The 22,965-nt window shown below is 50.7% G+C and overlaps 2 protein-coding genes across 2 annotated transcripts in view; one reads left to right on the top strand and one right to left on the bottom strand.

The window, feature by feature from the left end:
* PSMD8 (proteasome 26S subunit, non-ATPase 8) overlaps nucleotides 1-278 on the bottom strand; it is a 12,495-nt gene extending 12,217 nt beyond the window's left edge. Inside the window, exon 1 of the mRNA XM_015406419.1 lies at nucleotides 43-278. Within this exon, the coding sequence (XP_015261905.1) occupies nucleotides 43-222 (180 nt within the window). The 5' untranslated portion in view covers nucleotides 223-278. The remainder of the gene's footprint in view (nucleotides 1-42) is intronic.
* A 5,113-nt stretch (nucleotides 279-5,391) lies between these two features.
* Nucleotides 5,392-22,965, top strand: part of LOC107106290 (cation channel sperm-associated protein subunit gamma-like) — a gene marked incomplete at its 3' end in the record, with an annotated part of 84,518 nt that continues 66,944 nt past the window's right edge. Inside the window, exons 1-9 of the mRNA XM_015406417.1 lie at nucleotides 5,392-5,547; nucleotides 7,357-7,410; nucleotides 8,039-8,183; nucleotides 11,013-11,139; nucleotides 11,225-11,300; nucleotides 15,984-16,139; nucleotides 16,998-17,169; nucleotides 20,296-20,433; nucleotides 22,069-22,134. Coding sequence (XP_015261903.1) covers nucleotides 5,392-5,547; nucleotides 7,357-7,410; nucleotides 8,039-8,183; nucleotides 11,013-11,139; nucleotides 11,225-11,300; nucleotides 15,984-16,139; nucleotides 16,998-17,169; nucleotides 20,296-20,433; nucleotides 22,069-22,134 — 1,090 coding nt within the window. The remainder of the gene's footprint in view (nucleotides 5,548-7,356; nucleotides 7,411-8,038; nucleotides 8,184-11,012; nucleotides 11,140-11,224; nucleotides 11,301-15,983; nucleotides 16,140-16,997; nucleotides 17,170-20,295; nucleotides 20,434-22,068; nucleotides 22,135-22,965) is intronic.

Raw genomic sequence — 22,965 nt, 5'->3', positions numbered from 1 at the left:
CGGCATCCCCCCGCGTACCGTTTCAGGCCCCCCCCCTCCTACCTTGAGGCGCCCCAGCAGGTCTCCGCACTTGCCCAGGTTGAGGTTCTTGCGGTTCCACTCGGCCCGCAGCTGCTCGTACATGCCGGCCGCTTCCTTCAGCCCCGCGGCGCCCGCGTCCGCCCCGTTCAGCACCGGCCCTCCGGCCCCGGCCATCGTCGCGACGACTGCCGCCGCCGCCATGAGTCGGCAAACCAGGCGAGGGAGCACGACCGGTCGCGCTTTACGGCCGTCGCCGCCTTCCCTCCCCGCCCCCTTGTCCCCATGGCAACCGCCCTCCCAATCAGACGCGCGCTTCAGTGACGCGCCAACCGCCCCCCTCCCCCACGACCGGTTCACGCACGCGCGGGGTGGAATAACCGCTCTGGAGCGAGCGCAGGCGTTGGGTGGAGTGGGCGCAGGCGCAGGGGTGGGAGGGAGAGCGCGTGACGTAACCAGAAAGGGTTAGGGAGGCGAGAGGAGGAAGAGGCGATATGAGGAAACCGCGGTGCGGGCGGGTCGCGAGGCGCCGTGACGTCACATGCGAGTGGGCGGGCTCAGGGCGGCCTGCGTCGTGACGTTACGGACGGGGTGACGTCACCAGGCGAACGGCGACACCCGCCGCGGCTTGCCTGGCTGGCCTTATTTGAATGCGTGCCGAATTATTTTTTTAAAAACACGTCAACCACTTTGAAGGGCGGGGGGGGGCGGGGGAACGAAGTCGCGCCAGTCACGTGATCTGCCCCGAGAGGGGGCGGAGTCGCGAACCGCCGGAGAGCCCCGCCTGGTTGCCGCAGGTGCTTGGGCGGGGCGCTGTGACGTCATCGCCTGTCAGGTGTCAGGAGCCGACCCGGGATCATCAGCGCGTGAGGCCCGGATGTCACCTGGCCGCAGGTGGATGAGGCAGTGCCTTGCATCGCCAGGGATGCTATGAGGGGCCACGTGGCTGTGGTTTCCTGGGACAGGCGCTGCCTGGCCGGCCTCCTTGTGAGCAACGTAGATACCTCCTCAGCAGGGCCGGATTTAGACTTCCTGAGGCCCTAAGCTATAAAAAACCCAGAGGCCCCCTACTGTTTTAAATTACATCAGCTGGTCTCAGAAAAATTTAAAATATATACGCCTTTTTAATATTTGAAAACTTTTTTTATATTTTGTTTTTATTCGAGGCCCCAGCAGATTGCGAGGCCCTAAGCTGTAGCTTATTTAGCTTACGGCACTGCTCCTCAGCAGTGCTCCCTCTAAGCTGTGGAGTCTTGTGAGCAAAACCGTCTACTTTGTGAGCTCCTGGCATGAAAGTGGTGAGCCGGCGATTTGGCTGCTGCATCAGTTAGTTTGCTCTGGAGGCCTCCTTCTTGAGCTCAGACAAAAATGTGTGAGCTGGAGGCTAAGAAACTGTAAGATAGCTCACACTAACTCAGCTTAGAGGGACACACTGCTCCCCAGTAATTGAGCAAGGTTGGAGTCCAGTGGCCCCTTTAAGACCAACAAAGTTTAATTCTGGGTAGAAGCTTTTGTGTGCAGGTACACTTCTTGAGATACCAGTAATCTGAGAACCAGTGTGGAGTCTAGTCAGGGGCAGATTAACCATTAAGCAGACTAAGCACATGCTTAGGGCACCAGGGCCAAAGGGGGCACCACAAAGTTGGGGAAAGGGTAAAAAGAAAAAAAAGAATGGAAGATTTGTAAACCCTAAGCGTTCGTGAGTCGCTGCTCACTTCTTTGGGTATTCACGGAAGCTCACACCCTACCACAAATCTGGTTTGCTCTTGGTAGTTCTGCAGTGGTTGGTATTCCTTCTGGGACATGATACTTCTCCACACTTCAGAGTGGAAAAGGGTGAAAGTTGGCATTTTCCGCTTGAACCCTGTTTGGAATCTAAACAAGTGCTTATTCTTGTTACGTGACTGATGCTTCAGAGACCCACTAGCGGGCACCCCAAACCCAGCATAATTTTATATCTCCCCCCCAACCCCCCAGAGGCTGAAACTTCCTATTTATTTATTTGCTTATGGATTGCATTTGTGGGAGGACCCAATTTGGGATTGAGATGGTGAAAGAAAGTTTCACACTCTGACCTTATATCCCCCCCCCCCCCAAGGGGGCCCTGTGGGGGCTTCAACTTTCACCACACCACAATTTAAATTGGGTAGGTCCTGTGGGTCTCAAATGGAATTGGCTGGATCCGGACCACAGGTCTGGACTGTGACGTACCCCACGCAGGGAGCAGTCACAGATAAAAGTTCCTTGTAGAGAAGGGTCAGATTACTTTATGGTGCTATTTACGAAGTATGGCCCAACTGCTTCAAGCAAGCAAGTGCATTTTCTTGATGCGTAGGAACCAGCAAACGAAAAGGGTGTGTTATTTCCGTGGTAGGGAACCCTGGCAAGAAAGACTCCTTGTCATAGCCGCGCAGTGCTTTATGGTTCCTTACAGAGAGCCAGTTTGGTGTCGTGGTTAAGTGCGCGGACTCTAATCTGGGAGAACCGGGTTTGATTCCCCACTCCTCCACTTGCACCTGCTGGATGACCTTGGGTAAGCCATAGTTCTGCCACAGCTGTTCTTGAAAAAGAGCAGTTTCTGTCAGAGCTCTCTCAGCCCCACCTACCCCACAGGATGTCTCTTGTGGGGAGGGGAAGGGAAAGGAGATTGTAAGCCGCTCTGAGACTCCTTTGGGTAGTGAAGGGCGGGGTATAAATCCAATCTCTTTTTCTTCTCTCCAACACTTGCAGCTGCTGGTGTGACCTAGGGTCAGTCACAAGTTCTTTCAGAGCTTTTCTCTCAAGAGCCGTTCTATCAGAGCTCTCTCAGCCCCACCTCCCTCACAGGGTGTCTGTGGTGGGGAGGGGAAGGGAAAGGAGATCGTAAGCCGCTCTGAGACTCCTTTGTGTAGTGAAGGGCGGGGTGTAAATCCGATGTCTTCTCTCCTCCACTTGCAGCTGCTGGTGTGACCTTGGGTCAACCCATCCAGTCCAATACTCTGTGTCACACAGTGGCCAAAACCCAGGGGCCATCAGGAGGTCCACCGGCAGAATCAGAACTCCAGAAGTTATCCCATTGTTGCCCACCCAAGCAGCAAGAAGACAGAGCATCACTACCTCATACAGAGTGTTCCCTCTATACCTTGTGGCTAGTAGCCACTGATGGACCTTTGCTCCATATGCTTTGTAACGATTCCTTGTTTTAAGAGTGTGTGTGTCTCTTTAAATGTTTGGTTGCAATCAAGGCTCCCTCTAAGCTGCAGAGTGCGGTGAGCAAAAATTCCACTTTTTGAGCTACTGGCGTTAAAGTTGTGAGCGAGCAATTTAGCTCCTGCGTGAATCAGTTTGCTCTGGAGCCATCTTTCCTGAGCTAGGACCAAAAAGGTGTGAGCTGGAGGCTAGAAAACTGTGAGCTAGCTCACACTCACTCAGCTTAGAGGGAACACTGGTTGCAGTGTAGTGAATGCAGAGTAGAGTGATTGAGAGAGACAAGTGTGCTGTGATTGGAGGATGAGAGAGTGTGGGAGGAGCTTTTAAAGTGGATCTGTGTGAGTGTCAGTCAGTTAGGGGAGACAGTTGAAAAAAACGAGTTTATTTATTTATTTATGGTTTCGGCTTGTATCCCGCTCGAACCCCGAGGGGTCTCTGAGCGGCTTACACAGTTATTTGTTCCCTAACTAAGGCCACAATCATGAGGGGGGCTGGCTTCCTACCAGCACCTGGCAGCGAGGCCTCTTGCTGATGTCTGGCCTTCTTCAGCGGCCTCAGACGTTGGCGCTCTCCTTCCGTGTCCCGGGCCAGATCTTCTCCTGATTCCGCAGCTCCTTCTCTCGGCGGGGCTCCTCCGGTGTGCGGCCTGTGGCCGCCGTAGCTCCAACTATCATCCTTTCCGGCTCCGTTGCGCTACGCCGACGTGCTGCCGCACCTCCGTCCATTGAAGTTGTCCAGTGGAAATTCAGTCAGTGAGAGAGTTGAAAGAATCTGTGTGGGATCCGAGAAGGATCAGTATATGTTTATTAAAGTGATACAGTTGACAAGCTCATTTACAGGAACCATATTCCCAACCAGTTACATAATAACCAACCTCTTATTTTGTTCCCCTTTCAATAAATCCTCATTTATTTAAGCTAATCCCAGAAGCAATGTTCCCTCTAAGCTGTGGAGTCTTGTGAGCAAAAATTCTACTTTGTGAGCCACTGGCATTAAAATTGTGAGTGAGCGATTTGGCTCCTGCATGAATTAGTTTGCTCTGGAGCCCTCCTTCCTGAGCTAGGGGAAAAATGTGTGAGCTGGAGGCTAAAAAACTGAGCTGGCTCAAACTAACTCAGCTTAGAGGGAACACTGCGTCATATCAATTATTCCTCAGGACCACAGAGACCCTTGAAAGCCTAGACCCTGGGTGACAATACCGACATAAGAAGCTGAGAGAGGATGTGGAATTTAGAAAATTCCTGGTGGCAGCCAGAATTACCTATTTTATAAACACCCAGAATGATTTAAAGAGAAACCTAGTCCTCCCCAATAGGTGGTTGTCACATGCTTATATGTTTATTCCACCATCTAATTCAGCTCCATATGTTGAATCAGCGTTCTACGCAGATCCCCTACGTCTCCATAACTTACCATGGACAAGGTGTGTTGCGCTTTAAAAATAAAACTGCCATTTTTGTCTTGGGTCAGTGATCCTGATGAAATTGCCCGCTTTCTTGGAATGCGGGGTGGGTGCCCTAAGGAACATTGCTCAGAAGAACCACAGGTGTTATGTCAAAGCTGCATGCGTCTGCCAAGCCACTGACTGCGTGGGTTAGTGCATCCGGTTAGGATCTAAGAGATCTAGGTTCCAGTCCTCACCCTGCCCTCAAGTTCACTGGGTGGCCTTGGGCCAGCCAGCCTCTCTTAGCCTAGCCTACCTCACAGGATTGTGGTGAGGACAAAATAAAGCAGAGAAAATCACGTGAGCTCCCCAGGAGGAACAGCAGGCTAAAAAAAGATACCCGATGTTTGACGGCTTCAAGAGGGAGTTGGATAAACATATGGAGCAGAGGTCCCTCAGTGGCTATTAGCCACAAACAAGGTATAGATAGGAACTCTCGGCTTGGGCCAAGTGATGCTCTGTATTCTTGGGGATGGGGGAAACAGTGGGAGGGCTCCTGGTGTCCTGGCCCCACTGCTGGACCTCCTGATGGCCCCTGGTATTTTTGACCACTGTGTGACAGAGTGTTGGACTGGAGGGGCCACTGGCCTGATCCAATATTGGCTTCTCTTATGTTCTCTTGTGTTCTTATGTCCCCCCCCCCCAGTTTTTTGTAGGCTTTTTCTTACACAGCATTCATGATGTGGCCTCCCTCTGTGCTGAACTCCGTCCTCCTCCTCCTCCTGTTCGTTAAACGTTACATGCTGCAAGACTGCACGTGGACAGTCGTGGTCAACCAATTCGACGGCCTCGGCTCCAGCCGAAGTCTGTTCATTGAGCAGCATGAAGTTAGGCAGGTGGCCACTGTCTTTAAGGATATGGGGGATTCTGCCATCGATCCCAGTGACAAAAACGCTGTGAGTACCCGTGGGAGAAAGTCATGAGGATGAGGTCGGCAATATTTGAAGCTTTGGTAGCAGATTCCCCAGTAGGGGTGTGCAAAAAAAAAAAGAAGCCGGTATTTTCCGGCTTCGAGTAAATCACTCGGGTAAGGTATTCGGATTGGGGAAATATTCGGTATTGCCGAACGATAATGTGCAGGGCTGAGTTACACCACCAGATGGAAAGGAGGCATGTTAAAATGCCTTCTTTCCTGCTGGTAGCCCCTACAGATATCCCTGTCAATTTCACTCCCTGCTAATCAGCTGAGAGTGAAATTGACAAGGGAAAGCCTCTCTCTGCCTTCCCTTCTCTAGCTGATATGTCCTAGCTGGAAAAGGGCAGGCAGGGAACTTGAGGAGGGAAAGAAAGGTCAGTTTGGTGTAGTGGTTAAGTGCACGGACTCTAATCTGGGAGAACCGGGTTTGATTCCCCACTCCTCCACTCGCACCTGGCTGGATGACCTTGGGCAAGCCATAGTTCTCTCAGAGCTGTTCTTGAAAAAGAGCAGTTTCTGTCAGAGCTCTCTCGGCCCCACCCACCTCAAAAGGGTGCCTGTTGTGGGGAGGGGAAGGGAAAGGAGTTTGTAAGCCGCTCTGAGACTCCTTTGGGTAGTGAAGGGTGGGATATAAATCCAATCTCCTCCTCCTCCTCCTCCTCCTCCTCTTCTTCTTCTTCTTCTTCTTCTTCTTCTTCTTCTTCTTCTTCTTCTTCTTCTTCTTCCGCATGCCCCCCCGCACTTCCCCGAGTCTCTCCACAAAAGCAGAGAGGCTCAGGAAAGAAAGGGGGCACGTGTGCATGCCTGCCTTCCCTTCCCCAGCCTGTCCATCATGGCAGGCAAACTGGAGAAAGAGGGCTGGCATGCAGACAATCAGCCTGTGGGGAGAGCTTAAAGTCAAGACATGGGAATAACCTTCCCTTCTGTCTCCTTGTCCTCCACCCAGGACGCTTCCAGGATTAGGCTGAATGAATGGGACCATTCAGTTCTGCGTTATGACCAGTGTGGCTGGATCACTTCCGGTTCCAAAGGTACTTGGAGGTGTCGTTCAGGTCTGAGGGATGATACTTCCCTTCTTCCTTCTCTGTTGATTTGTTAAAGCGGAATCAGTTCTGGGACCCATCAAGAGGTTCTTTGTACCGTCCGGTGTGCACTTTTTGAATAATCTCTGCTGCAGCATGCCTTGCAATCGCGAGGGGCCTCTCCACGCCAGAAGAGATGACAGGCCCATCTGATTTACTGCTTGTGGAGTGACGGGGAGAAGTACCCCTTAGCGGAATGCTAGCCATCTGTCCGTGAGAAGAGACAAGCAGCGGCACAGCTGGATCCAAAAGGTTCTGATTCTAGACCCAGACATTCTTGAGGGTAGGACGCCATTTGCAAGCCTCTGGAGAGGCGGGAGATGAGTTTCCGAAGTAATAAATTTTCGGAATAGATTTGAATCCCAGCTGCCCTGACCGGGTACCCCCCGGCTATCTCGATCTCATCAGATCCCAGAAGTTAAGTGGAGTTGGCCCTGGTCAGTGTTTGGATGGGAGACCTCCAAGGAAGTCCAAGGTTGTGACGTGGAGGCAGGCAATGCAAACCAACTCTGAATGTCTCTTGCCTCGGAAACCCTGTGGGGTTGCCATAAGTCATTCATGACATGATGGATCTCAGCTAGTCTCGTTTATTTAAGGCTTTGATCAATGTTAAGCTGTTTGCCCAGCAGGCGATAAAAGCCGTTTGTGAAATTCTGTGTGCTCCCAAGTGGAAATAGGTCCTGAAATAACTTACCTCTTTTTTTCAGCATTACTTTGGATTTCCATACTACCTGAAAATTAACCTGACTTGCCAAGAACAGGTAAGAAAAGAGGTTGGACCAGGAAGATAACGGACTCTAATTTAAAGGACAGTTCCCTCTGTTCTCCTGTTGCTAGAATAACATGCATATCTTCATGGTGAGAAGAGACTTGTTTTCAGCTTCTGCCTTTCACATGGTTTTAAAATCCTAAACTCTGTCATTATGGGCTTTTCTGCATTGTCATTTTACTTGCTTGTAAGTTCCTATTTCTTCAGTGTCCCCCCTCCCGTTCGGCGTGTGTTTTGCTCCCTCTAGTGGTTGATTCAATATTACACCAATTTATGTTCGGCATAAAAACCTGCAGTTTACATCTGCAGGGAGATATACTGGATGTAAACTGGCGTAATATCGAATTAGCCAGTAGAGGGAGCAAAACACGTGCAGAACAGAACCCGCCCCCACTGAAGAAACAGGAACTTACAAGCAAGGAAGATGAGAAAGCGGAAAGCCCTACTTCTATTCCCCACCGGTGGGGCGTTGCCAGTGAGATGCATGGGGAAACTCACACGGAATAGATCCACCTCCAAAGATGAATGAAAGCAGACAAAGACACGTGTGGCAATTTTGATGTAAGGCTCCGAGGCCACCACCCCCGTTTGATGTTGATTGCGCCCCTCCCCCATTCCAGAACTCCGCACGAGCCACTCGGACAGCGCACTACACCGGTATGATCCCAGTGGTGACCGTCACTTTTCAAGAACCCATCCACCCTGTGCGTCAGAAACGAGAACAGCTGCAGATCACCATGAATGCTGCACCGTACCGACTTAAAGGTACTTTTACCCGTCAGGGTGCAGTCACGCAGGATCCCGATTGGCAGAAGTAACAGGAAGACACGGAGGGAAATTCAAAAGATACTTCACTGAGAGCTGCGGTTGCTGTTTGTCAAAACAGGCTTGCCATGGTAGAGCAGTGTCAGACTCCTGGATAAATCAGTTTCCAACCACATCCACTCTGAAGAATGAAAAGTTTATCGAGGCATTGATAGGATCCAGCCTGTACACTGGCTGTGTTAGAACTAAGGTTAAAGGTGTGAAAGCAATACATATACAGGGTTCAAGCAAGGGCCATAAAAGGTTTAGAACCAATCACCCCTGGGGATTTCACCTGCCAAATGTAACGGCCATCCACCCCCCTTTCAGTGCCATCCCCCCCAACATGTAGAACAATAGCAGGCTTGGAAAGATGAGACTCGAGGACACTAAAAGTTCTCAGGATATATAAGGTGTCTGACACGTCAAAGCAACCTAGGAAGTGAAATGGCCCTGCATTCTTCCCCTCCCCGGTTGCTATGGCAAAGGAGCTGTAAAATGTAAAATGAACATCGAGTTTGACAAGCAGCTGTCTCCGCAGGAAGCAGAGTTTGACCCAATCCTGCAGGAGGTTCTTCTGCCCTAAGTTGCCTGAGGAGGGACTTCCTACTATGCTGCAAATGTCCCGGGATTCTGGGGCCCTGGAAAAACTCAAGGACGGTACCTCAGAAACACTCAGGCAGCATGGATGTGAGAGCCACCAGCTGTAGGATGGTGGGGGCTATCAAACCACTCTATAATCGATTTCCTTCCCCCCTTCTCAGGCAATCGGGATCAGTTGTAATAGAGCAGTTGCCTCCCCCCACTGCCCTAGATCTGATAGGATAGAGTAGGTAGAGAAAGAAATCCTTTTCTCCCTTTCTCACAATACAAGAACCTGTGGGCACTCCGTGACATTAACGAGCAGGAGGCTTAGAACAGATAAAATGAAGTTCTTCTTCACCCAAAGAGTAATTAACACATGGGATTCAGTGCTGGACAAAGTGGTGGCAGCTACAAGCATAAACAGCTTCGAGAGGGGATGGGATAAACATGTGGAGCAGAGCGAGGTCCATGAGTGACTATTAGCCACAAGGAATAGATGGAACACTCTCTGGGGCAGTGATGCTCTGACTTCTTGGTGCTTGGGGGGGGGCAACAGGGGGAGGGCCTCTGGAGTCCTGGCCCCGCTGGTGGACCTCCTGATGGCCCCTGGATTTTGGCGACTGTGTGACTCAGAGTGTTGGACTGGATGGGCCATTGGCCTGATGCAACATGGCTTCTCTTATGTTCTTATGCCTGGGGCAGGGATGCTCTGTCTTCTTGGTGCTTGGGGGGGGGGCAACAGGGGGAGGGCCTCTGGAGTTCTGGCCCTGCTGATGGACCTCCTGATGGCCCCTGGGTTTTGGCCACTGTGTGACACAGAGTGTTGGAGTCGGACTGGATGGGCCATTGGCCTGATGCAACATGGCTTCTCTTATGTTCGTATGTCTGAGGCAGTGATGCTCTGTATTCTTGGGGCTTGGGGGGGGCAACAGGGGGAGGGCCTCGGGAGTTCTGGCCCTGCTGATGGACCTCCTGATGGCCCCTGGGTTTTGGCCACTGTGTGACACAGAGTGTTGGAGTCGGACTGGATGGGCCATTGGCCTGATGCAACATGGCTTCTCTTATGTTCTTATGTCTGGGGCAGTGATGCTCTGTCTTCTTGGTGCTTGGGGGGGCAACAGGGGGAGGGCCTCTGGAGTTCTGGCCCTGCTGATGGACCTCCTGATGGCCCCTGGGTTTTGGCCACTGTGTGACACAGAGTGTTGGAGTCGGACTGGATGGGCCATTGGCTTCTCTTATGTTCGTATGTCTGGGGCAGTGATGCTCTGTATTCTTGGTGCTGGGGGGGGGCAACAGTGTGAGGGCTTCTGGCGTTCTGGCCCTGCTGGTGGACCTCCTGATGGCCCCTGGGTTTTGGCCACTGTGTGACACCGAGTGCTGGACCGGACGGGCCATTGGCCTGATCCAGCATGAGTTCTCTTGCAGCATGGGGATCAGTGTCAGCTCTGCAGCGGTGGTGTTTTAGTGAAACGATTGAGGCAGCTGGCTGCAGGGTGGTGGGGGCTCCCAGCATGGCCCCTCCCAGTGTGAGGCTCTCGGGAGCTGCCCAGAGTGGCCCGTGGCGAAGGCCGCCCATGTGTCTCCGGACACCCTTAGAGGGTTTGCTGGACTGTCGGAATGGGTGTTTGAAAAATCCATCACTGCAGCTCAGGAAATCACGGGGTGCCAATGGGAACGGCCTGCTAAGCAGATGGGGGAGAACTGCAACTCCAGAAATGCCAGTTCTTTAAGCTGGGGCTCAGGGGGTCACTGTAATCTTGCGATGAGGGCATCAAAATACATCTGACTGGTCCATAGCTCAATTCTCCCAATCCGTGTCCACAGGGTATGATTTAAGCTTGGCCTCGAGGACCGAGAGTGGGAGGAGTAGGCTGTCGGCCGGTGCCTAGCCACCTCCCCAATTTCGGTGCTCTCCTGCTTTCCAACAGAAGAGGTCAACACGGCCTCCAAGGTCGCTTCCCTGATGTTCGTCCTCTTAGGCAATGCCACAATGAATATTCTTAGCCCATGACACCACCTTTGCAAAAAAAAAAAACCTCAGAGGAGCCTGTAACCGTCCTTGCCAGTCCAGCCACCCACCAAGCACCTTCCGCTTTACGAAAGCATCTCAACTTGGGTCGCCCGGAAGAGATTCCTGCTCGCCATAGGCGACTGGCTGTCCCAGTGGCCAGTCTCAGTGGCTGTTTCCCCTCCCCTCTGCTCTAGGAAAATGCGAAAGCGAGGAGGTTTGTCTGATGTGCTGGATCACGCCCATGCCGATGATGAACGGCAGCGTGATGATGGAAGTCTCGGTGAAGAGCAACGACCTTGGTATCTTGATGGACGAGAAGAGGTGAGGGAGAAGTCTGCAAACCCAGTCAAAACCGTTTCATATCTTGGAGGACTTTTTATACGGAAACCTTCCTCTCTGTCCCCAGGTTCTCCATCAACATCAACGGGTTTGCGAAGAGGGATAAAGAGAAAAGGGAACCCGTGTTCACGATTGGAACAAAGGTAGGGTCATTGCGGATTCCGAAGGGAAGCACGCGGGGTCCTCACGGGTAATGAAGATCCAGCAGCAGCAAAAAAAAAAAAGCCCCCCCCTGTAATAAGACGCTAAATAAATCTGATGATGAAATGAACTTGTGCATGATTATTTTTCTATACCTAATGCGTGAACAATATACAAGGACAAAAAACATAATTTCACTGGGGTCTGTGTGCTCAATTACAAACAGGTGGGTACAGTTTTTATGATTATTTATAAAATTATTGTGGGACCATCAACATCGAAGGATTATTACGGTTCCGTAATAATTATAAAAACGTATACTTTGTTGTTCAGTCGCACAGTCGAGTCCGACTCTTCGCGACCCCATGGACCAGATCACGCTAGGCCTTCCGGTCTTCCGCCGTCTTCTGAAGTTTGCTCAATTTCATCTATGACACTGTCTGACCATCTCATCCTTTGCCATCCCCGTCTTCTTTGACCTTCAATCTTTCCCATCATCAGGGTCTTCTCCAGTGAGTGCTCCCTTCTCCTTTGGTGGCCAAAGTATTTGAGCTTCAGTTTCATTATCTGGCCTTCCAGGGAACAGTCAGGGTCGATTTCTTTTAGGATTGACTGATTTGATCTTCTTGCAGTCCAAGGGACTCTCAGGAGTCTTCTCCAGCACCATAGTTCAAAAGAATCTAATCTATTCTTATACTTACCTGTTTGTAATTGAGCACACAGACCTCAATGAAGCTATATATATATTCCTTGTAATTGTATATTTTTCACATATTAGGTATACAATTTTGTTGTTGTTGTTCAGTCGCACAGTCAAGTCTGACTCTTCGTAACCCCATGAACAACATCATGCCAGGCCCTCCTGTCTTCCACCATATATAAAAATTCATTTTATTATTAGGTTTATTTAGCGTCTTATTACAGTGTTGTTGTTGTTGTTGTTTTGCTATGCTGGCAATGCTCCCTCCAAGCTATGGAGTCCTGTGAGGAAAAATTCTGCTTTGTGAGCTACTGCCATTAAAGTGGTGAGCAGGTGCTTTGGCTGCTGCATAAACTAGTTGGCTCTGGAGCCCTCCTTTCTGAGCTGAGACAAAAACGTGTGAGCCGGAGGCTAAAAAAAACCTGTGAGCTAGCTCACAGTAACTCAGCTTAGAAGGAACGCTGGCTGCCGGAGGGCTGATATCAGCAATCCTTAAACCAAGCCAGTTTGGTGTCGTGGTTAAGTGTGCGGACTCTAATCTGGGAGAACCAGGTTTGATTCCCCACTCCTCCGCTTGCAGCTGGCTGGATGACCTTGGGCAAGCCATAGTTCTCTCAGAGCTGTTCTTGAAAAAGAGCAGTTTCTGTCAGAGCTCTCTCAGCCCCACCGACCTCACCGGGTGTCTGTTGTGGGGAGGGGAAGGGAAAGGAGTTTGTAAGCCGCTCTGAGGCTCCGACTTCTTCCTCTTCTTCCTCTTCTTCCTCTTCTTCCTCTTCTTCTTCTTCCTCTTCTTCTCTTCCTCTTCTTCTCTTCTTCTCTTCTTCTTCTCTTCTTCTTCTTCTTCTTCTTCTTCTTCTCTTCTTCTTCTCTTCTTTTTCTGCAATCTGAGGACTCCCATTTAGATCCCCCCCAACCCCGCATCTAACTAAGGGCCACGCACCAATTGGCCCCTTTGCCTCAGAACTGGAGAGGGAGGTGTTAACTGCCACTTGCTCCTTCCTCCTCCTCTCTGACCCCCCCCCACTTGTCCAGGCAGGAGATGAGTCGTCACCTCCTCAGCCACCTTCCAGCACTTTGCCGAGTTCCGGTGGCCAGTGGAAGCCTCTGTCTCCCCATGAGATGTCAGAGGTCACGGTGGGTGCCTCAGCCACTGTTCTCGGCTTCCCCACACAGCCGTCGCCGCTATCGTGGCAGGCAGTGCCCTGAGAGGGAGCGGTGGGGTTGACAACGTCTAGGTCCTAAATACAAAGAAAGAACCGTGAGCGAATTACGAGAAATATAAATATTCAACAATTGTTAAAGATGCTAATATCAATGTACTCTATTCGTACAGCCGTTCCAACGTCTGTTACGTACGTGTTCAGTCCGTAGTCATTTACAGGAGAATTGTGCATGTGTGGAGTGGCAGTATCGCATGCACGGACGACGTCCTCGCCCCTCTTTGAAAAAGCTTTTTGGAAACGGATGTCCGAAGGCCGGTGGGCTCCGGCAGAGGTGGAACGGCGGTGCCCCTTTTACAGTCTCCACGCACGCACTTTGAAATTGAATGGTCGAAAGGCTCATCTGCCATGTTTTGAAAACAACGGACGGACAACATTTGTCAACGCAAGCGCTTTATTCCTTTAAATATATTGGACGAGAATGGAAATTATTATGGACTGAACGCATATGTTACAGACTTTGGAACTGTTGTATGAATAGAGTACACTGATATTAGTATGTTTAACAATTTTAAAATTTATATTTCTTTTAATTCCCCCCCCCCCCCATATCTAGCTTGTTTCCGTGAATCTGTCTGTGACTATTAACCTCTAGGCCAGTGATGGCGAACCTTTTAGCGACCGAGTGCCCAAACTGCGACCCAAAACCCACTTATTTATCGCAAAGTGCCCAACATGGCAATTTATCCTGAATACTGAGGTTTTACTTTAGAAAAAAACAACTCATACATTAACTTAAGATGATCCAAACAAAGTAAGGAAAGCAATCCCAAATGCTTTCATTTCCTTAAAATTATTTGGCGGAGAATTTTACACTTTAATGATGGTCTGGGCCTGGCTGGGGCGATGGCACGCGTGCCCACAGAGAGGGTTCTGAGTGCCACCTCTGGCACCCGTGCCATAGGTTCGCCACCACTGCTCTAGGTGCTCCCTGGAGATCTCTCACTATTACAATTGATCCCCAGATGGCAGAGTACTTTCCCTGGTGAAAATGGCCGCTTTGGAGGGTGGACTCCGTGGCGTTATACCCTACTGAGACCCTTCCACTCCTCAAAACCCTTTTCCCCCAGTCCCCACCCCCAAAATCTCTGGGCATTTCCCAGCCCAGAGTTGGTAACCTTAGGCCGTGGGTCCACTCTTCCCACCCATTCTGAGGAGATAGTCCGGTGTGACTCGCAGATCTTCTGGAATCTCATCAATAATCTCATCAATAATCATCAATAATCATCAGCACTTCAGATCTGTTCCTTCATCAGGTAAATCTGACTTGCAAGAGATATGGAGCTGTGCCTAACTGGAATATTTTGATCGGGACCTCACTTATATATGGGTATTCAGTGTACGTTAATGAAGACTCACCTTATTTATTTATTTATTTATTTCTTACATTTCTACCCCACCCTCCCGTCGAAGCGGCTCAGGGCGGCTTACAAACAGTTTAAAACCAACATACAGTTAAAACCAACAATTACACATCTATATATCTAATAGCGAAGTGGCCCCCGTGCGTGCGGATACCTAAATACGCGCATCGGGGGCACCTGGGGGGGAGGGAGATGTTTGTGCACACGTGGGGCAGTCCCCAGGTGTGCACAAAAATCTAAAAACCCGGAAAAAATATCGGGGGGATACTTAAATCCCCCCAAAAGTGACAGAGCGTCCCCTGCGCATGCGCAGGGAACGCTCTGTGAACGCTGCCGCCCCTTCAAGAGCAGCGAGGCCCGCCTCGCTTTGGAGCCGGGGGGGAGGCAAGGGGGGCGATCGAGAGGGGGGGTGGGGGGGGGGGGACGGGATGGGTGGGAACTTACCTCCTCCTGCTGCTTCCTCCTCTGCCTCGTGTGTGGAGGTCCCCCCCCCGCGAGTATCGCGGGTCCCGCTCCTTGTATAATATAATACCATAAAATCCCAGCTAATGCCATCCTATGATAAAGTGCCTGACGAAGGAAACGCTGAATCTGGAACTGGGTATCTGAAACGCTGATTATCTGGAACTGGGTAGTTTCCACTTGGAACGGATCTTATTTACTGCAAGCTGCAATGTATAGATGTTTCTTGGACTTCAGTTCAAGGACCTGTGAAAGTTATATAAACAATTCTTTTCCTTGTGTGCTTGTTCTATTCATGAAGGAAGTCTGCCGCTTTTCAGACATGCTGTGGCTTATTGTCTGTAGGCTAGCAGGTCAAGGAGAATGTACGTTCATTTTCTCTCTGGGATGCTTCTGCTAACACCCCCTCCCCATACACATGGCCAGGGAGGAGTGCCAAAAACCCACAGACCACCATGGTTAAAAAAAAACCATTGCTGGATCGTGTTGCATGTATACATTAGGCCTTAATCAGGTCTATTTTTGGGCAGGAACGCACAGGAACGGAGTTCCGGCTGGCTTCCAAGTTGGCCATGCCCAGCAGGAACTCATTAGCATAATAGGCCACACCCAACAGCAGAAACTCATTAGGATTGGCTACATTAGGGGTGTGTGGCCTAACATGCAATGGAGTTCCTGCTACAAAAAAAGGCCCTGTGCTTTGACAACAAACTAGGTAAACAGAATAAGAAGGGAAAGGTGGGTGTGGCTGGATAACCACACTTCTGGTAACATGGGGGTGTGGCCTAATGTGCTAATGAGCTGTGCTGTCAGGGGTGTGGCCCAATATGCTAATGAGTTCCTGCTGGGCTTTTTCTACAAAAAAAGCCCTGGGCCTTATTGTGAAGGACAGAAGCTAACCGTGCCCTTGTGCTCTGCTCTTGTCTCTGGCCTCTGCAGTTGACCAATCTGAAGGACTTCCTGTCCTTAAAGGAGGTGTCGCGTCCTTTGTGGGCCACTTACAGGCAGGCCCCCGTGGTCATCATCGGTCACGTGCCCGACAGCAAGATCATTCTCTTGTCAGACACGGTCTTTGACGATTTCTTCCCGATAGAGGTAAAGAGACAACATGGGCCCTTGCGTGGTACACCTCTGGCCTTTTGTGGATGCAAAGGCCTTCTCGGTGGTGGCTTGTAGGGTGGCTGGCTCTCGGTTTGATGACAGCAGGTTAAATGCAGGTGCTCCTTTGCAGGGTACCTAATTTGCTGGTGGAAGACCTATATTTATTTATTTATTTTATGTATTTTCATTACATTTATACCCCGCCCTTCCCGCGAATGAGCTCAGGGCGGCTCACAGGTCTCCAGCACTGCCTGCTAAAAGGACCATAATAGGAAGCAAACAGGATAGAAAAGCAGGGCTGGCCAGTGTCACCATACCCTGAGGAGGGGCAGCTGCTGGGCCCCATGGCTTCTCGCAGGATCTACTGTGGCCAATCCTCCCCTACCCATATGCCTTCGCTCCCACCCACCGATATGCCCTTCCAGCAGGGGTCATTTCGTAAAAAAAGAGGTACAGGAGCTCATTAGCAAATAAGCATAACTTATTTCGACCGCGGGGGGTGGGGGCTCTGCAGCTTACCTGGCTGCTTCTTGCTCTGACTGAGGGCTGCTGGGAGGAGGGGGTGGGTCTTGTTGCATGTTCCCGCCCCCAGGGCTCTTTACTGCCGGACCTCCGCTCCTCTGCGCTCCCGCAGGAAATGACCCCTGGAAATGAGACTGAGAGCCTCCCAGATGGGGGGTGGCATGGGGCACAGGAGCATCCGGATTCCTAGGCCTTTGACAGAGGATGGGGATGCAAGGGCACCGCGTGGATTTCCCTTGGTGAACGTCCATAGGAGCACCCCCGCCCACCCCCGGTCTCCCCTCCCAAGAGGATTTCCCCTCTGCTGTTTCCCCCCTCCCCCCGCTGCAGGTGGCCATCGACAGCTGCTGGATTGGCTCCCTCTCTTGCCCGCAGAAGAATTTCTCCTCCTCCATCGTGGACACCATCGCCACGGAAAGCACCCTCTTTATCCGACAGAACCAACTGGTCTATTACTTCACTGGAAGTTACAGCGCTTTGCACATGAAAACCTCAGGGTCTGGTACGTGAGCCCGAGGAGACCCGTCCCCCCCCCCCACTGCTCTGAGCCTGGAGACATTTCTCTGACTGCCTGTCCCTTATTATCCTTCCCTTCCCCCAACCCTGTCCAGTTCCTCCAAGGAGCTCAGGGGGGCAGTGTGTGTCTTTGCCCCCCTGCTTGGGATCAGACTGAGAGAGACTGGCTGGCCCAAGGACATGAAGTGAGATTCATAGCTGAGCAGGGGTTTGAACACAGGCTCCTGCCAACCTAGCAGTTCGAAAGCAAGAAATTGCAAGTAGATAAATAGGTACCACTTCGGTGGGAAGGGAACAGCGTTCCGTGTGCCTTGGTGTTCAGTCATGCCGGCCACATGGCCACGGAAACGTCTTCGGACAGCGCTGGCTCTTCGGCTTGGAAACGGAGATGAGCACCGCAACCCTAGAGTCGGACTCGACTGGCTTTCGAGCAAGGGAGACCTTTACCTTTACCTTTTACCTCCAAGTTCCTAGTTTCAGTACTCTTAACCAATGCACTTCACCGGCTACCGGAAGAGAACTGGGCTGGAAGGAGACGCTTAAAAGACAGCAGTGTGTGTGTGTGTGTGTGTGTGTATTTGGGGCTGTGCTGCTCTGGCTGAAAAATGTGTGTGAATTTTCCCCGCCTGTGCTGTTTCCCCCTTAGAAATCCTGTTCCCACCCCCCAAAACCTGTTAATCCTGGAAGGGGGGGGGGGGGAAGATCATATGAGCCTCTGCATTTTCCCCTATCGGGGCTAATATATTTATTTATTTAATATGTTGTCGAAGGCTTTCACGGCCGGAGTTTGTTAGCTGTTGTGGACTTTCTGGGTTGTGTGGCTGTGGTCTTGGCATTGTAGGACCTGACGTTTCACCAGCAGCTGTAACTGGCATCCTCAGACGTATAACACAGAAAGAGGGAGTACTGTCTATGTCTCCACCTTTCTGTGTTATACCTCTGAGTATAATTTGAGCTGCGGTGGCTCAAGTGGTTAAGACGCTGAACTGCAGGCTGTGGAAGGTCAGTACAGCAGTTCGAGACCCGAGTGTGCCGCATGACGGAGTGAGCTCCCGTCTCTAGTTCCAGCTCCTGCCAACCTAGCAGTTCGAAAGCAAGACATTGCAAGTAGATAAATAGGTACCACTTCAGTGGGAAGGGAACAGCGTTCTGTGCACCTTGGTGTTCAGTCATGCCGGCCACATGACCACGGAAACGTCTTCGGACAGCGCTGGCTCTTCTGCTTTGAAACGGAGATGAGCACCGCAACCCTAGAGTCGGACTCGACTGGCTTTCGAGCAAGGGAACCCTTGACCTTTTACCTTTTTTACCTCTTGCCGAGTACTCCCTCTTGCTTTGTTATACCTCTGAGGATGCCAGTCAGAGCTACTGGTGAAACGTCAGGTCCGACAATGCCAAGACCAGGGCCAGACAACCCGGGAAATCTACAACTGCTAATATTTATTTATTTATTTATCACTTCATTTATGGCCCACCTTTCTTGCCGAGACTCAAGACAGATGACAAAATATTTAAAATATTTTTTTTAAATATTCTTTAATTACAATAAATCCCTCCTTTGTTGGGACCTTGGTATGAGCAGGTGAAGCTGCCGTATACTGAACCAGACCTTTGGTCCACCGCTGTCAGTATTGTCCACTCAGACTGGCAGCGGCTCTCCGGGGGTCTTTCACGTCACCTCCTGCCTGGTCCTTCCAATTGGAGATGCTCTACCCCTGAGCCCTCCCAGCACTGCTTTTTGGCGTGTGACTTAACAGATGGCTGCTCTGCCCTCTTTTGAGCTTTTCAGTGAGGAGCCCCTGACTTTTTAATTTTATTTAAAGTCTTTATCGAAATGAAGCAACGTATAACAATCAAAATATATAACAATCCGCATCCAAAATCTTTTCATGTACATAAAGGGCAGTTAGGTAAAGGTCTCCCTTGCCCGAAAGCCAGTCGAATCCGACTCTAGGGTTGCGGTGCTCGTCTCCCTTTCAAAGCCGAAGAGCCGGCGCTGTCCGAAGACGTTTCCGTGGTTATGTGGCCGGCATGACTAAACACCAAGGCGCACGGAACGCTGTTACCTTTCCACTGAAGTGGTACCTATTTAAAGGTAAAGATTCCCTTGCTCGAAAGGCAGTTGAATCCGACTCTAGGGTTGCGGTGCTTGTCTCCCTTTCAAAGCCGAAGAGCCAGTGCTGTCCGAAGACGTTTCCGTGGTCATGTGGCCGGCATGACTAAACACCAAGGCGCACAGAACACTGTTCCCTTCCCACCGAAGTGGTACCTATTTATCTACTTGCAATTTCTTGCTTTTGAACTGCTATTTATCTACTTGCAATTTCTTGCTTTCGAACTGCTAGGTTGGCAGGAGCTGGAACTAGAGACGGGAGCTCACTCCGTCATGCGGCACACTCGGGTCTCAAACTGCTGAACTACCGACCTTCCACAGCCTGCAGTTCAGCGTCTTAACTACTTGAGCCACCGCAGCTCCAACAGTTTGTAACAGTGCTTAAATGAAGGTGGGAACGCTAGAACTAAACATACTTTGACTTACCATCAGTCGTCTATCTGATAACTCTTTTGGGAAGTTACATATATTGAACACTGAAGCATAACAATTCACTATCATGTTTAATGCATTTCTTCTTTTCTCTACTCAGTGGTGCCAGATTTCGAAACATAGGCTATATCGTGTTAGGGACCTGGTGCTTGATTCTAGACAAATTACAAAAATATAGGAAAGCAATAGAAACCGATTGAAGTAACAGTTGAAAGTAAATGTTTTGGTATCTAGTGGTATCCATATTAACCACTGATTTTATATCCATTTGATATAATCATTCCATACAGGTGAAATACATTTTTCATTTGATAGGGCATCCATAATAGGGTACCATTTTGCATTGAAATTGGAATTGGTGGGGTTTCTATTATTTCTGTTGTGCTTATCAGAAATAAGGAGCCCCTGACTTGATTGATTAACTGATTTAGAACATTTTTAATGCTGCCTGTCTGGCTTGCGGTGGCTCGTGTCCGAGGTACCCCCGAGCTTCCGGGAAGCGCCACTGCTTTAAAAAGAAACGTGACTATTCCGGCCCCTCCCCTCCTCTCCCTGACGTCTCTTTAGTGCTGTGGACGCGCATATTGAACAACATGTGCGTGAAGCGGTTGAACCCAGTGGATTTCTCCATAAACAATACCGAATACGTGATCGCACTCGGTGGCGGCTGGCAGGAGGGAGAGTTCTTTCTGATCAGCGTGAAAGGTCGCCCCCCCCCCCCCCCGGCATGATGCACCCTCTGGTCGTCCGCCACCAGTTGCAGTGGGAGCCCCAGAACGTTCAAGCCAGGCTTGAACGGGGCTCAGATGGAGCTGGAGTTGTCCGGCACCTGTGAACAGGTACTGGGCGATTGGTTATGGGTTCCAGAAGACTGGATCCAAAGAACAGAGAGAGCTGCCGGGGCAACAGACGGGTTTATCTGCTCGCTCTTTCAAGATTAGTGTGTATCGGGGGGGTTTTACCCTAGAGATTTGTGATGTTTTGGGGTCTTGTGAAACGGTTGTTGTCGATGCCCCCCATTCAAGCCTGAACTCTTCCTAGAAGCTAAAATGAGTAAACTGAGGCTATTGTACTCTGGTCACATGATGAGAAAACAAGAGTCACAGAAGAAGGAGAAGGAAGAGGAGGAGGAGGAGAAGAGGAAGATAAACAGGAAGAAGAAGAGGAGGAAGAAGAAGGAGAAGAGGAGGAGGAGAAGAGGAAGAAGAAGAGGAGGAGGAGGAGGAGGAGAAGAAGAAGATTGGATTTATACCCCGCCCGTCACTTGGAGTCTCAGAGCGGCTTACAAACTCCTTTCCCTTTCCCCTCCCCACAACAGACACCCTGTGAGGCGGGTGGGGCTGAGAGAGCTCTTTCCAGAACTGTCCTCGAGAGAACAGCTCTGACAGAACTATGGCTTGCTGAAGGTCATCCAGCAGCTGCAAGTGGAGGAGTGGGGAATCCAACCCGGTTCTCTCAGATTAGAGTCCGCGCACTTGACCGCTACACACAGAGACAATCATGCTAGGCAGGGGTCATTTCGTAGAAAAAGAGGTGCAGGAGCTCATTAGCATAACTTATTTGCATGTGCCACACCCCCTGACATCACCAGAAGTGTGGCAGAAGGCAACACCCACCGCTCAGGTTCCACTGGACTGTTTTGGATTGCTAGCTATTGGGGGGAGGAATGTGCAGATCTGTCCTCGCAGAGGAGGGAGAGCTTGTACCTGAATAAAACTTGGTCTTAAAGGTGCCACTGGACTGTTTTGGGCCCCGGGGGGGGGCTCTGGAACTTACCTGGCTGCTTCTTGCTCTGACTGAGGGCTGCTGGGAGCAGGGGGTGGGGCTTGTTGCATGTGCCCACCCCCTGGGTTCTTTACTGCCGGAGCTCCGCTCCTGTGCGCTCCTGCAGGAAATGACCCCTGATGCTAGGAAAAGTTAAAGGCAGCAAGAAAAGAGGAAGGCCCAACATGAGATGGATCGACTCAAGAAAGGAAGCCACAGGGGCCCTCAGGTTGCAAGGCCTGATCAAGGCAGTTAACGAGAGGAAGTAATGAAGGCCGTTCATATGGTTGTCATAAATCGGAAGTGACTTGCCGGGACATAACACAAACTCAGCATTTGCCAGTATAGGCGTTATTCGTACCTTTGAAAACCCATTTTTATCATGCTCTGTCACTTCAGGCACCGCTAGCACAGAATGCGACTAATGCGTTCATTAAATAAAAGTCAGGGAAGGGGAGAGCCGAAGGGGCGTAGCACAAGCCTACTAGCAGTCGGAGATTTTGTTCAGCGGGAAAGGAGGGAGGGAGCCGTGAGCCAGCCTTCTTAACCCTGCCCGTTTATTCCCGTGTTTTGCAGATGGCATCGTGAAGGTCTCCGGCGCCATGAAGTCTAAGGACGGGACGGTGTGCGGGTTTTTAGAACGTAGGTCCTTCTTGGTCCTTCTTTCAGTCCACCGCATCCCCCCCCCCCCCCCCGGTCATTTTGGTAACCTTCCGCACAGCCCCAGTCAGCTGCAGGCGACTGGGTGTTTTTTTTTGGACGTGATGGCAAAGCTTTAGTACTCCAGATACGTCTGGCGATGTGTTCATGTTAAGTCGCTCGCTGAACAAAGAAGTCAGAGAGTGATTCAGCAAAGAGGTAGCTTTGTTCATCAACTCGAACACAACTCCAACACGGATCGACGTCAGGTAGCCAGAACAGCTTTTGCATTAAAGCTGTTCCCTTTATAAACTCTCCCGGCTAATATAGCCACGCCTTTACTGTACATTATCAACCAATGAGATTGTCTTCATAAGGGCCAATCATCGACGTTCCTGCTCAGGGAGCTTGCTGATGTGCGATTGGTCGGTTCTTCCTGGGCTAGCCATGCGATTGGGTGCATGAGGATCCTAGCCCAGGACAAAGCTTAAGATTGCTTTTCTATGAGGTTGATTCGCATACATGTTTAGGCATTCAGTGACAGCTGTTGAATACACTACAGTTCACATCTTTGGCTAATCACTGTTCAGAAGCAAAAGCAGGCCCGTAGCCAGGATTTTTAAGTCGGGGGGCATTTAAATTTCTTAGGGGGCACTGGCTAATTGATACCTGGCTCCTTCCCTGCACCTCGGGGGCCCTGGGCTGGATGGGAAGTCGTGGGGCCTTGCCCGTAAGTCCGGGGGCCCAGCCCCGAGATGCCCCCCCTCGGAGCTACGGGCCTGAGCAAAAGTCCACCACCGTGAAAGAGGGGTGGTCTGGGACCATGCATCGTGT

This window comes from Gekko japonicus, unplaced genomic scaffold, assembly GCF_001447785.1.
Source record: "Gekko japonicus isolate JY-2015 unplaced genomic scaffold, Gekko_japonicus_V1.1 scaffold3139, whole genome shotgun sequence".
Taxonomy (NCBI): domain Eukaryota; kingdom Metazoa; phylum Chordata; class Lepidosauria; order Squamata; family Gekkonidae; genus Gekko; species Gekko japonicus.
The sequence above is the reverse complement of the archived record's forward strand: the minus strand, read 5'-3'. Positions and strand labels throughout refer to the sequence as shown.